Source organism: Sapajus apella, unplaced genomic scaffold (genome assembly GCF_009761245.1).
Source record: "Sapajus apella isolate SASKATOON/1434 unplaced genomic scaffold, GSC_monkey_1.0 scaffold34, whole genome shotgun sequence".
Taxonomy (NCBI): Eukaryota; Metazoa; Chordata; class Mammalia; order Primates; family Cebidae; genus Sapajus; species Sapajus apella.
The window spans coordinates 6,220,493-6,234,569 of NW_022436974.1; the positions used below are offsets into that span (position 1 = coordinate 6,220,493).

The 14,077-nt window shown below is 37.3% G+C and overlaps 1 protein-coding gene across 5 annotated transcripts in view; it reads left to right on the top strand.

The window, feature by feature from the left end:
• The first annotated feature begins 313 nt into the window (after positions 1-313).
• Positions 314-14,077, top strand: part of MTMR2 (myotubularin related protein 2) — a 90,045-nt gene continuing 76,281 nt past the window's right edge. For 3 of the 5 annotated variants that reach the window (XM_032295716.1, XM_032295715.1, XM_032295717.1), the window contains exons 1-2: positions 704-949; positions 11,088-11,158. Coding sequence is in view for 1 of the 5 variants with exons in the window: in XM_032295712.1 (XP_032151603.1) it covers positions 870-949 (80 nt within the window). In the remaining 4 variants the exon portion in view is untranslated. Of the gene's footprint in view, positions 950-11,087; positions 11,159-14,077 lie in introns of all 5 variants that reach the window. The other 2 variants (XM_032295713.1, XM_032295712.1) reach the window with 2 other exon arrangements.

Below are 14,077 nucleotides of genomic sequence, written 5' to 3' on the forward strand. Positions count from 1 at the left end.
TTTTTTTTAAAAGGAATAATCTTTGCATAATTTTACACCCCATACATGAGATGATTAGGATTCAATCTCAATCAGAAAAACTCCTTTGTGGTGTTCTTATGGCCTTCCTGTGTCCTCTGTAACACAAAAATCCTAGCAGAAGCATTTTCCCTTTATCCAGTTCCTTTTCTCTTATCTCAGTTCTATCCCTCCACACTCCCTTACTGCTAGGCAGGGGAATTTGAAAGGGCAGGGAAAAATCGGTGAAAGTTTGCCTTCTACTAAGGCAGAATATCCAATGTCACCGCATCCTGTAGTATATGTGCATAATTCTTTTTGTATGTTTATCAGTTTCCTCCCCATTCCTCTTCCATACCTCTTTCCCTCACTTTTCTCTCATCATCCCGTCCTCATGTTTTCCTCGATCTCCACATTCCTGTCTCAACCATCCTCCTGGCCTCAGGTCTTTATCTCTTTCCTGAGACCCTCATGGCTAATGTTCCCTCATTCCTCTTATACCTAGGATTTCTCCTCCTTCCCCAAGGGTCTGGTCCTCCATCCCTCCCGCTTCGCCAGAGCGTCTCACTCTGGAAGCCCCCACCTCCCTTTCCCCAAGCCCAGAGGTCGCCCGGCCGGACACTGCGAGTACTGCGAGTACTGCGCGTACTGCGCGTCGGGGAAGGCGTTTGAGCCGCGCAGTGGGGTCTTCCCGCTCCCCCGCAGCCTCCAGGCGCGGTGCACTCTGGGGGAACATGGCCGCTTCCGGTCTCCCTCCCTGGTCGGCGCTGGCTTGACTGCGGCCACTGCCTGAAGCACTCCGCCCTCTGCTTCTCCCGCCCTGCAGCCGCGAAGACCGCTTCAGCCTTCTCCTCTGCTGCCCCTGCCGCGCCATGGAGAAGAGCTCGAGCTGCGAGAGTCTTGGCTCCCAGCCGGCGGCGGCTCGGCCGCCCAGCGTGGACTCCTTGTCCAGGTAACCAGGACGCCCAGGGCCCCGCCCAGCGGCCGAAGGGGATGGAGAGGGGCCGGGGACCCGCTGGACGTTGCCCCAACTCGCAGGTTGTGGTTTCTGAAGGCTGCGCCGGAATTCCTTCCCCCGGACTTGGGAATCACTTCTGCCTCTCTCTCTGGGGCGTGGAGGCTGAGGAAAAGGAGGTTAAACTCGCTGCTTCTCTGTAGATTCCTCTACCTTTCATATTACGATTTCGTGTTCTCCCCGATGGAGGTGGCATCAGTTAATTACTTTCTCCTGTCTCTCATTCCCTCTCAGTCTTTTTTTAGACAGCCCCCCGCCTCTTCTTTTCCCCTCATTTCCTGTCTTTCTGTATCACTTTTTCCAAAACCATCCTTCAGTCAATCTCTCTTCTTCCACCCTTTCTTATGTCTTTGGTTTTTGGGTTCTTGCCCAACCCTTTTCTCTTTCATGGCTTCACTTTCTTAATTTCTTTCACGCTTATCTTCACACTCTGATTTTCTTCTCACCTCTCCTTTTGCTTAAATATGTAAATAAAAGTGTCTCCTGTGCTTCTCTTTTCTAAATCTTCCAGCTGAAAGTCAGTATCAAGGAATCTGAGTGATTTGCATTCCCAGTGATAGGTTTAAGAAAACAAAATAAGTGGTAGTTTTCTTCCTTCTTGGGCTACTGGTTCTCCAGGTTGTCATTTCTCTTGTAACATATGGGAATTGTATCCTGGAATTTTGAGGAGGACTTTATGCAGCTTTGCAGAGAGCTGCCATTAATATTAACTAGACGAGTTTTGGATGCAGTCTTTTTCTTTGATTTTAAAATAATGATTTAAAATTTTACTAAGAAATAATATAAGACCTATGTTTTGCTTTTTATGCAGCCACAATGCAATCTGGTTCTTTTCACTGAAAAATAGTCTAATCGTTATTAGAGAGTTATTCAGTAACTGCTGTGTGAAAACACAGTTTTCATTTTCTCCTCGAATCAATTGAAGTGGCTCCACTATAATTCATTTTGAATTCTGCTAAATATGGGTAGTTATTGCCTTTTCTTCCTATTGTTCAGTAGCTCATTTGGGAACCACTGTCTGATCCCATCATTCTAAATCTGTCTGCATCCATAGGTTCCTGCCCAGTCCTTTTTCAGTCCTTAACAAGCACACTATAATTGTTAGCTTAAAGTTTTTTTCCTCCCAGGCTATAAGCTATTATACTTGAGGGCAGGGGCCATGTCTTAATCATCTTCATATCTCCAGCATTTAACATAGTCTCAGCATGTGATAGTTGTAAACTGAATTATCCAGGAAAGGAGGATTTTTCTTTGCAGTTTGATTATATATATTGCACGTGTGAATCAAGTATTTTTTGAATTCCATATTTATTGCTTTGAAATTTAGAAATCTGAGGATTAACATGTTCAGTTGTAAAATTATTCATTCAGAAAACAGGTTGGAAAATTCTAATTTTATGGGAAAGTTACAAATGACAGCTATGCCTCAGAATAGAGTAAGAGGCAACCAGTACGCTCATCCAAGGCAGAGGAGTTAGAACCACAAGAGGCGGCCTACTGTTAGAAGGAGGTACTGGAAGTTAGGAAGTTCCCATGCTGAAATCTCTTGCTGAGCTAGCTCTTTGGCCTTTATCATTTAACCTTTTTAGTCTATAGTTTTCTCATCTTTTAAAACAAGAGACTTGATTTAGAAAATCTGTAAGGTCCCTTTGAACTCTAAAATTGTTATTTTTTAATTTTAATGAAAATACTTATTAAGATAAATGCATTCTTATTAATTTTAAAGATAATCCCTTTGCAGATAACTTTAGTTTGGATTTTTGCAATTACACTAAATAAGTGTCTTTTATTACAAACAAATATACCTAAAGGTGCCACTTTTGTATACTCACTTCCTAAAAAAGAAAGCCCAGCAAGTTTAAAGTTTATATATGTATATTAACTTCTTCATAAAAAATTATGTTACGTGAATTTGAGAAAATTAAGTATTCCTCGAAAGAACTGTGATTATGGTAGATTAGCCTCATCCTCTCTGGACAAAAATATAAGTGTGACTCCTATTTTCCGTAACAGAATGCCAGCTTTCATTACTGTCTTCTGGAAGGTAGAAAATAACATTTACTTAATGTCAACTGTATGGAAGTTTCCCTGCTAAATTCTGTATATCTTTTATTTCATTAATCATCATACCTGTTTGTGGCACTTTCTTTAATCAATAGTATGTAATAGTTACATTATAGACACTAGTTAGAAAGCTTAATTTTAAACTTAATCTAACACTTCATCGCAGGTGATTCTAATGCGTTGTCAGTGTGGTCTACCATGGTCTCATAGCTATGTTAAGTGTCTGTCTAGATTTTTTAAGTTATTTCTTTTGTTTCATTAGCCTTTGAGAAAGCAAAATTATTGCTGTTTGGCCTATAGTGTCTCAGTCTTTGCAGAAATGATGCCCTTAAATTGTAGTTTATTTTTATCCTTGCTCTTTTTATACAGAGGCCTAATTGAGAAACTGCCTTGTGAAATTGTTTTGATGTCTCTGGCAAAATAATAGTTAATTATATTGCTAAATGTGTCACAGAATGTTTTTCACACATGGATTGACATAAATTTCTGCTGAGTTTAGCTACTAGGAAAATTGTTCATGGATATAATTATGTATGCTCCTTGTTTGGTAATAAATGGTAACTACATAACTGCATCTTTCTCTGTAGCTTAGTAAAACATTTTAGTCGGCCGGGTGCAGTGGCACAAGCCTGTAATCCCAGCACTTTGGGAGGCCGAGGCGGGTGGATCACGAGGTCAAGAGATCGAGACCATCCTGGTCGACATGGTGAAACCCCTGTCTCTACTAAAAATACAAAAAATTAGCTGGGCATGGTGGCGCATGCCTGTAATCCCAGCTACTCAGGAGGCTGAGGCAGGAGAATTGCCTGAACCCAGAAGGCGGAGGTTGCGGTGAGCCGAGATCAGGCCATTGCACTCCAGCCTGGCTAACAAGAACGAAACTCCGTCTCAAAAAAAAAAAAAAAAAAATACAAACATTTTAGTCAAATTTATATCTGAAAGTGGTAATATACTTATCTCTAATTTCTTTAAGTGCTTTTATTATTACATGAACTCAAGTTAAATATTATGTGTTATGTTTAAATGTATTGATTAGATGTCTTAAGCCCTTCTAGGAAGTAAGAATAATAATACAGTAATCCATGTGGTTGCCCATTGTTTTTTGAAAATGGCATAGTTGGCTGGGCACTGTGGCTCATGCCTATAATCTCAGCACTTTGGGAGGCCAAGGTGGGAGGATCATTTGAGCCCAGAAGTTTGAGACCAGCCTGGGCAACATAGTGAGACTCCATCTCTAAAAAAGAAAAAGTTTTTAAAATAAAAATACTTTTAAAAATGAAGGCCTGGTGCGATGGCTCATGCGTATAATCCCAGCACTTTGGGAGGCCGAGGCGGGTGGATCACGAGGTCAAGAGATCGAGACCATCCTGGTCAACATGATGAAACCCTGTCTCTACTAAAAATGCAAAAATTAGCTGGGCATGGAGGCGTGCGCCTGTAATCCCAGCTACTCGGGAAGCTGAGGCAGGAGAATTGCTTGAACCCAGGAGGCGGAGGTTTCGGTGAGCCAAGATGGCACCATTGCACTCCAGCCTGGGTAACAAGAGCGAAACTCCATCTCAAAAAAAAAAAAAGAAAATGACTTACTCCATTGAAGTTGGATGAAAGGCCCGTTGTACAATCTGTAGTTCACACTAAACATGTGAGTCTTATTAAGTACCTGTAGTTGTTTCAGAGTTGCTGTTGTTTCCAGGTACGCCTTCTAGGTCACCATAGGCCTAATGCCTTTGCCCACAAAAGAGCAATTTCATTCTTCATATGATATACAGAGAGTAACTTCCTCATCAGCTATAGTTATGTCATCCTGCGTCTTTAAAAAACAAAAAAGTAATTATCAGCTGGGCGAGGTGTGCATCTGTAATCCTAGCTACTCGGTAGGCTGAGGTACCAGAATCACTTGAACCTGGGAAGCAGAGGTTGTTGCGGTGAGCTGAGATCACGCTACTGCACTCCAACCTGGGCAACAGAGTGAGGCTCGGTCTCAAAAAGAGAGAAAAAGAATTGTCTTTGGTGAGTCCTGCTTAATATTGCCATACTTTAGTAAAGTGTTCAGCAACTCTTGTATATCTTGCTGTTGGCCATTCTTCATGCTTGTCTATCCCCACAGAAAGAGGGCGTTACCGAAAAATTCACTTCAGCATCTTGATAATCTACCTATATTCTGTAATTTTATTCTTGTTGGGTGTGCACTGATTCTTGATATAAGTGTGACTTTATAGACTATAGATAAAATAATACTGTAGGTCAGATGTGATAAGAGTAGGCCTGAGCCTCAGAACTGTAATGAGCTACATAGCAGAATTTGACATTATATTGGTAATAATTTGCCATCTTAGTCTGGTTTTCCATTTTTCAGTTTATACACTATTATAAAGTGTACTGCTTTAGTGAGTTTCTTTGATTACTTTGTATTGTGCATAATCAAATGGTAAGATATCTAGAGCCAAATAGGTGCCCAGTGAACAACTAAATAAAAGAATGTCGACAGAACATTCACTGTTCTTATTTGTTGCTCCCATTCAAAGGATTAAAAAGGATTTCTTCTGTTGAATTTGGCCTGAACACTTGGAATTTCAGGTCTAAGCTAAAGTTATTTTTATGGGAGACTCTGGACATCTTGAGCTGATTTACTGGCTGCATTATCTGTTTTGTGTCCAGTCCTATACATATTGAGGCTATTACATCCTCTGTAACTATCTATCCATCTGCTACTCTTGATTACTTTAGACCCTTTTGCTCTAGCTTAGGTTGTTAGTTGTTTTATTTAATGTGTATTCCTGTCATCATTTATGTACCCTCAGGCTTTAGTTATTCTGGGTACCATACTTGTTTATCCCAGATTATTTTGGTTTTATCAGTTTCTAGTATATAATTTCATTAGCATTGATGAGCATCTTATAGTTACATTTAAATTCCATTAAAAAAATCAAAGGGGAGGTACACATACTCAAAGTAGTTCTCAACTAATTGCATTTCTAAATTGCATGCCTGCCTTAAAATTATCATCATTTGAAAACAGCAATTCCTGGATTTCTGTTTCCATGGATTTTGATTATACTTACAGCCTGAGGAAGTAGAAGAGTTTTGTAGATTTCTAAAACACATTTTGTTGCAAGGTCTCATCTTGAGTTTTAGCCTCAAGGTCACTTAAGAGTGACGTGTTGGAGACCAGGTGCAGTGGCTAACGCCTGTAATTCTAGCACTTTGGGAGGCCGAGGCTGGAGAATCGCTTGAGCCCAGGAGTTCCAGACCAGCCTGGGTCACATGGTAGAACACTGTCTCTACAAAAAATGAAAAGTTAGCTGGACGTGGTAGTGCATGCCTGTAGTTCCATAGTTCCAGCTACTTGGGAGCCTGGTGCTAGAGGATCACCTGAACCTGGGGATGTTGAGGCTGCAGTGGGTCATGATGGTGCCACTGTACTCTGGCCTGGGCAAGACAATGAGACCCTGTCTCAAAAAGATAAAAAGTGATATGTTGGTAGGAAAAATGCTTTTATGTTGTTTTTCTAGTAGTGGTGATGGATTTGTGTACAATCACACATTTTTACCCATTCTCTTTGTCATTCTTGGCATATCTTCTCAGACAGCTGGCAAGATTAGAGGTAGAAATTATAGCTGTAGAACAGAGTAAAGCTACCAGGTTGAACCTATAATGTTGGCATTATTAATAGCACCTTGTATAAAACCTTCAATATGTTAGACTAAAAGTGACTTACTTTGGATTCCATTATTTAAAAACCGTCAAAGATCCAGGTTCTTTTAGATAAGAACCAGTATTGCTCTGAAATCATTAGTAATCGTCTAGCTTTTCAGAAAGGACATGTTTAAAGAATGCAAGTCGATACCGAACCTGAGATGGGGTCCTGTATATATTTTTCCTTACGCTATTATCAATAGTTTTCTATCAGTGTAGATCAGTAGTTCCCAAAGTTTCGTCTCCAGACCAGTAGCATCAGTGACTCTTCAGAATTTGTTAAAAATGCAAATTATTGGGCCCTACCTTGAACCTAATTGAATTAAAACTTTAGGGGTTGAGCCCAGCTGTTAAAGTTTTAGGAATCTTTCCAGGTGATCCTGATGGACACTACAGTTTGAGAACCACTGCCTTGGCTCTTTTGCTGATTGGTGCCTTTTATAATGCAATCAACATTAGTTAAAACTAAGTTAAGGTCTGTGTTAGAGCTACTGTAAAGCTATTACTTGAGAGCATTTTTGTAAAAATGTTAACTAAAGTAGTACAAGGTAAAAGTCATCTCCTGTAGATTTATTAGATTTGATTTCTAGGCCATTTCCTAAGGCATTTTTCTTTCTCAGCCGTAGGTAACACAAAACAAGAATATGTGTTTTAGGCTTTTTCTTTAAAATAGATTCTTAGTGAGAAAGATTAGTGGAAACAAGCATTTAACAAAGGTACAGTTGACCCTCGAATCACATGGGTGTGAACTGTTTGGATCTACTTTTATGTGGATTTTCTTCTGCCTCTGCCACCCCTGCCACAGCAAGACCAACCTCTCTCCTCTTCCTCCTCAGCCTGTGCAACACAGTGAGATAACAAATTTTATGCTAACCCACTTCCACTTAAAGGGTGGTAAATATATTTTCTCTTCCTTATGATTGTCTTAATAACATTTTTTTCATTGTTAGAGTACAGTATATTGGTGTGCAGCCTAAAATATGTTTTGATAGACTATGTTATCAGGGAAGCTTCCAGTCAACAGTAGTCTATCAGTAGTTTACTTTGGGGAATAGTCTGGAGAGTCAAAATTACATGCGGATTTTCAACTGCAATGAAGGTCAGCACCCCAACTCCTGTGTTGTTCAAGGGTCAATTGTATTATGAAGAAGTAATTCCAGGAGGCCATCACCTGAACGAGTAAAGCTTGGATTATGCCCAAGGGAAGGAGATAACCTGGATACAGATGACCAGAAAGCAGTAAGTTTGTTTTGGAAAGCTGCCAAGTTAATGCTGTTGTATTCAAAATCACCAGAGCCAAAGATTGCATGTGATTCAGGATTTGAGTAATGGAAATTCTCCAGATTTTAGTGTGTAATATTTTTCCTTTGTAAGGAAGATGGTTTTGAATATGTAACATACTTGCTATCTTTGTGTCTACTGTATGATTTAGTTAAATCAGTGGATAATAATTAAACACTCTTAGAGGCAATAGTCAAGGATAGGAAATGATTTTATAAATGTGCTTTCCACAGGAAGTCAAGTTAAAAATGGAACTGTCTAAGAAAATAAGGTTGGTAGAAGATTATTAAAAGGGACTGTGGAAGATGCCTTCTTGAAAATAATAATTTCAATTCCCTTTCCTGTAGCTTTATTACACAAAACTAATTGTGCCTGTCCCTCCTAATATGTTTCTATATATGTACCAATGTTGTCATTACTATAAACTGTTAATAAGCTTTATCATTCTTCCCTTCCCCAAGTACGTAGGACCTATGGCAATAATCACTGGTGAAGATTCATTCTTTCAAAAACTCTTACTTTGTATAACTAACTCTTGGGCTCTTTAAATATTTTTAGTCTTAAGTAAATAAGAGCAGATGCTATGTATTAAATATATTAAAAATTAACTGTAAAATATGTTTTATAATATATACTTAAAAATGTAAACACTGTTATTTGGAAAATTCTTTTTTTTTTTTTTAATTACACTTTAGGTTTAACAGAGCATAACAGGAAATCCAAACTGACAGTGGCTGAATACAAGAGATATTAATTTTTTTTTCCCACATAAAAGCCTGGAGTTAGTTAATACAGATCTGATATGGTGGTTCTGAAATATCAAGAACCCAGATTCTCTTACATTCCAGGGTTCATTCCAGATTCTCTTACATTCATGAACTAAAATTATTGTTGGAACTCTAGCTATTATATCTTCCAGAGGAAGCGAAGAAGAAAAGCATACTCTCTCTCTTTAAAGGATACTTTTTGGCAGTCACATGTCTTTTTTTTTTTTTTTTTTAGCTTACATCCACTTGGCTAGAAGATGGTCCCATGGCCATATGTAGGTACAAGAAAGGCTGGGATAGGAAGTCTCTTCTGTGAGGCCTTTGTGATGAACTGAATTTGGAGGTCTGTCACTAAGGTATAGGAGAGAATGGGTATTGGAGACATAGTAGCTTTTTCCGTTGTATACACAAATGTGTTATTTAAAAGAAAGCTATTTTCCACTGAAAGTCTGCAATACTTCGCTATGCCAGAGACACTTCTTAGAGGTGCAAATGCAATGACCAAAATAGAAAACACTGAAAGAGAGGAGGTAATATATTATTGCAGACCCAGGAAGAGAACTATATCTTGGAGCACTCTGAACTCTTAAGTTTAGCTTTCTATTTTTTTTTGTGTCTTGTCTTGGATCAGATTTTAATAATCCTAATCTAGAACCATAAAATCAAAGTGATACATTTAATAATGCAAGATCATTAAGTGATGGAGAAATAGAAATAAAATGATTTATTGTTATGCTATTTTATATTTCACTTGAAGAGTTCAAGGAATTACATGGTAAAGTAGTAGTGGTAATGAGATTGATGGCCTACTCTGCTTACTTCCAGTTTGACGTCTAAGCCATGTATTCATGTATTTTATGATCTTCTAGAATATTGTATCGGGTTCTACTTAGGTATTTTCACTCATTTCAGTTGTAAGGATGTGGTTTCCATAAGGGAAATAAATAAAGCTGACCATTTTAGTTTACGAATGCTTTTGCCAGTATTTAGTTTGTTTTTTATATCCTTCACTGAAACATTTTATAAAAAATCCAGAGATATCTGTCTTACATATTCTTTTTTCACCTAAGTATTAATATTTTAAGCATATAATTGCAAGCATAAGGAGTTTAATAATTTGGAATTGAATAGAAGCGGGCATGTATATAAGTCTCCTCTGGATTGCTAAAACATTTATTCATCAGGCTCAGAGGATTTAATAGGCATTAAGTCAGAAATATATCCATTTCACTTCTCAGCAGAATTGCTTTTACTGATAGCAGCAAATGAGCAGTTGTTGAGGTAGGGAGGAGGCCTTGTCTAGAAGTTATGCATTAGCAAAAGGGAAAATAACTGGCTGATGATGGGGTGGTGATTATAAGTCTTAATATTCTTGAGCTGAGCCAAGAAACCCAGTAAAGTTCAAAAATAAAATTTTGTATGGTACAGATGTTCTCTGTTACCAATATAAGATAACATTCTTCTATTATAACCCAAAGCATTGCCTCAAAATAACACCTGAGACAAGCCTTGCTTTCCTAGTGGTAGACAGTTACAGTAATAAATTAATAGTATTAATATTAAACACAATAATAATATATATAGCACAACATTTGTTGCATGCTTACTATGTGCTGGGCATGCTGCTCCATTTCTTCTATGCATTTTCTCATATAATCCTCATAACTGTATAGAGAGTGTTAATGTTTTCATTTTACAGAGAAGAAAACTGAAGATTAAAGAGGGCACCTTGGCATTCGAATTCAAATCTGTTTCACTTCAGGTTCTGTGTGCTATAAAGAACACACATGCCTGAAGATCTGGTGCCTCAGGTCCAGACTAAAGCTTTGTAGTTAGAGGGCAGTCCCAGGGTAGATTGATTGGGTGGTAGTGATGAGGACATGAGTTTCCTCGACCTGCTATTTTGCTAGAGAAGGATAAAAATAAACTGCACATTCACCAAGTGAGAGTGTTTGTATTTGGCGAGAATTTTCTTTACCTTTGAATGTTTTTTTTCCTTCTGACAAAATAGGATTTTTTTTTTCTTTGCCTAAGAGGATAGTATCATTTCATTCATTGCCTGATGATTAAGAGAGTAGTATTGGTAGTATCATTTCATTCAAAAGAACAGTTTTACATTTTGAAGATCATATAAAATATGAAGCAAGTAATTGCCAAAGCCTCCTCCCCACCACTCCCTTCCCTACAGGCTTTGCACAATGATTTAGAATACTTTAGGGTTCCTTAAATTTCTGAATTCCCCTAAGTTCCTTTGTGTTTATTTACAGTTAATGTGTTAAGAGCCATTGACATTTGAAGATCATCAGAAGTGAAGATAAAACATCTCAAAAATTATAATGTAAGTGAATGGGAAAATGCAGATAAAAAATGGACAAAAGTTAATATTGCCAACAATATTTCTGGATTATATATTGTCCCAAATGAAATTTGCACGTATGAGTAACCAGTAACTTCAAACTTCAGTTCCAATTCCAAGTCACTGTCCTTAAAATTCTGCGTTATCTTCTACTTGGGGAAAATAGCCACTACGTTTTAGTCATCCAGTATCCAGTAGTTTTCCATTAGAATTCTTTTGGCATCCATATTCTGTTTCCTTCCTTTTTCCTTCTTAGCACTTTGCAGTTTGACTTGAGAAGAGGATAAGGGTTCATGTTACATGCAAAATGTAATAGATACTGAAGTCTTTGCTTTCTAGCTATTGATGTGTGTTGTGTATATTATTCAAGTATAATTTTACTACTGTTTTGTGTGTTTCTTGGCCAAAAATATGACCAGTTAGCTAGCTGCCTTCCTTCCCTTTCTCTCTTCTTTCTTTACCTGTTCCCTCCTCTTTTTCTTCCTTTCTTTCTTTCTATAAATAATTGTTTAATATCTGTACCCTGCACACTGTGCTACATTCTGAATTCCTAAAAGCTTGGTGCTGAAATGAATCATATCATCTTTTTATACTCTTAGAGGCATTAGAGATCATCCAGTTAATGTTTTTCAAGTGTTGTTGTGGACCACCTGTGTATTTCAGTTAACTGTGAACTTGGTGAACTTTTAACTTCCTAGTTTACAACGTGGACATTCTGAATCACTAAGGGTGACATTAGAAGTCTGCATTTAAAAATTGGAGAACCACTGATCCAGATGCTTTTGGATTTTAGTCTAGTTTCAAAAATTTTCAGATGTGGAAATAGATCTAGAGAACTCTAATAATTTACCTAAAAGCACAGTAAATGTCAGAGGGCCAGGAAAGGTGGTGGTTTCCTCTAAGATCACAGAGCTATTTAGTGTCAGAGATGATCTCCTAATTCGCAGTTCTAGATTTTACCATATATTATCATAATTTTTTTGCAGGGCCATATAGTTTCGCTGTATTTCATGTCTATAGAACCCTCCGCTTATAGCATATATAAGATTATAACCAATCCATCACTGTTCCTGAAAAAAAAACAACTAAGAGGGCATATGGGTTATATAAATGAAAAACATACCGTTTCTTCATTTTTAGTCAGATATGTGACTGATTCCGGTTTTGAAATCATTGGATGATAGACTTGGTGAAGGAAAGAAAAAAACTTTTTTGTATCCACGATGTTATTCCTACCTGGATTTAAGTTTTATGCTTACAAAAAGGAGGATCTGATTTTATTTTTTGAATGAAATTGTAGGTACAAGTTTTATAGTGTTTTGCAAATAGTAGGTGCTTGATAAGCTATACTATAAGCAGTTTACTGTTAAAACTTTTATTTCTTTGGATTCTGTGACATACACTAGTTAGGAGTTATTTTATTTGCTTTTAAAGCCAGAAACTTTAAAAAATTGAAATAATTTTATTATATTTGTAATACTCACAATGTCAATATTCACAATGTCTCTGAGGGACTGACATTTAAAAAGTATTTTTGAGCTACAAGAGTTTGAATTAATTTTAGTATTGTGTATATTATATTGATAGTTACTGATTTGTAACTTTATATTAGTAAATCTAGTTATCTAAATTTTGGAAATGCTCCGTAATTCTCAAATTACTAGAAAGTTTAATGATACAATGCCCTCATTCTTTTTTTTTTAAATAATTTGAGATATATTTTAATTTTTTTTTTTTTTTTTGAGACGGAGTTTCGCTCTTGTTACCCAGGCTGGAGTGCAATGGCGCGATCTCGGCTCACCGCAACCTCCGCCTCCCGGATTCAGGCAATTCTCCTGCCCCAGCCTCCTGAGTCGCTGGGATTACAGGCATGTGCCACCATGCCCAGCTGATTTTTTTTTGTATTTTTAGTAGAGACGGGGTTTCACCATGTTGACCAGGATGGTCTCAATCTCTTGACCTCGTGATCCACCCGCCTCGGCCTCCCACAGTGCTGGGATTACAGGCTTGAGCCACCGCGCCCGGTCTGAGATATATTTTAATTATATGATTTTTTAAAAAGTCATTTTTAAATAGCCTATTGATTTCTAATAAATTTATTGTATTTTACAATTATACATTTTCTTTCCATTAAAAACTTTGTTCTTTTCATAACCATGGAATCAAAATTGTATACATAAATAGCTCTAAAAAGGAACCTTATCTATTATGTGGTTTTCTAGTTTATGATTTCTAACAACTGATCTGGTAAATAGGGAAGATTATTCAAAAGTAGGGACAGATGCCCTTGGCAGGCATGGATCACTGAGTAATATCAACATTTTGATTTTTAGCTTAACCTTTCTGGACTACAAAGAAAAAGACATTGAATGTTCTACCTTACCTACTGAGTGTTTTAACTTAGTAACAGAAAAAAAAAAACCCACCTGTGTTAGCTTCACTTATATGACTTTGAAGTTTGTGCAGAAAAATTGCATCCCATTACTTTGAAAGGGTACTGAAAGATTCATTTTATAATAATCAGTTTTGCTTGTCTTAGAAAAACAAAATTATCTAGAGAGCAAAAATAATGGATTTATGACTTTCTAATTTTAATAATGAATTCAGGTTTGCAAGGTGGGGTGAGAAAATTACATGAGAGATCATTTTTCAAGTATAGATTTCCATGTTTTCTATACTGGTCCAAGTAAAAGTGTTTGTTGAGCAAGTATTTAGGGAATAAATACCTCCTCTCAGTGTTTCTGCCTATATACTTCAGTTTGGGATCAAAGAGTTTCTTTCAGAGCTCTAATAATCTGACAAGTTTTCAGTTTAGTTTGATTCTTCTCTCAGTTAAGTGATATTTAATGAACTTTTTCCCTTTAAGCTACTTATGAATCTGTATGTTTTAATTTGAGCTAT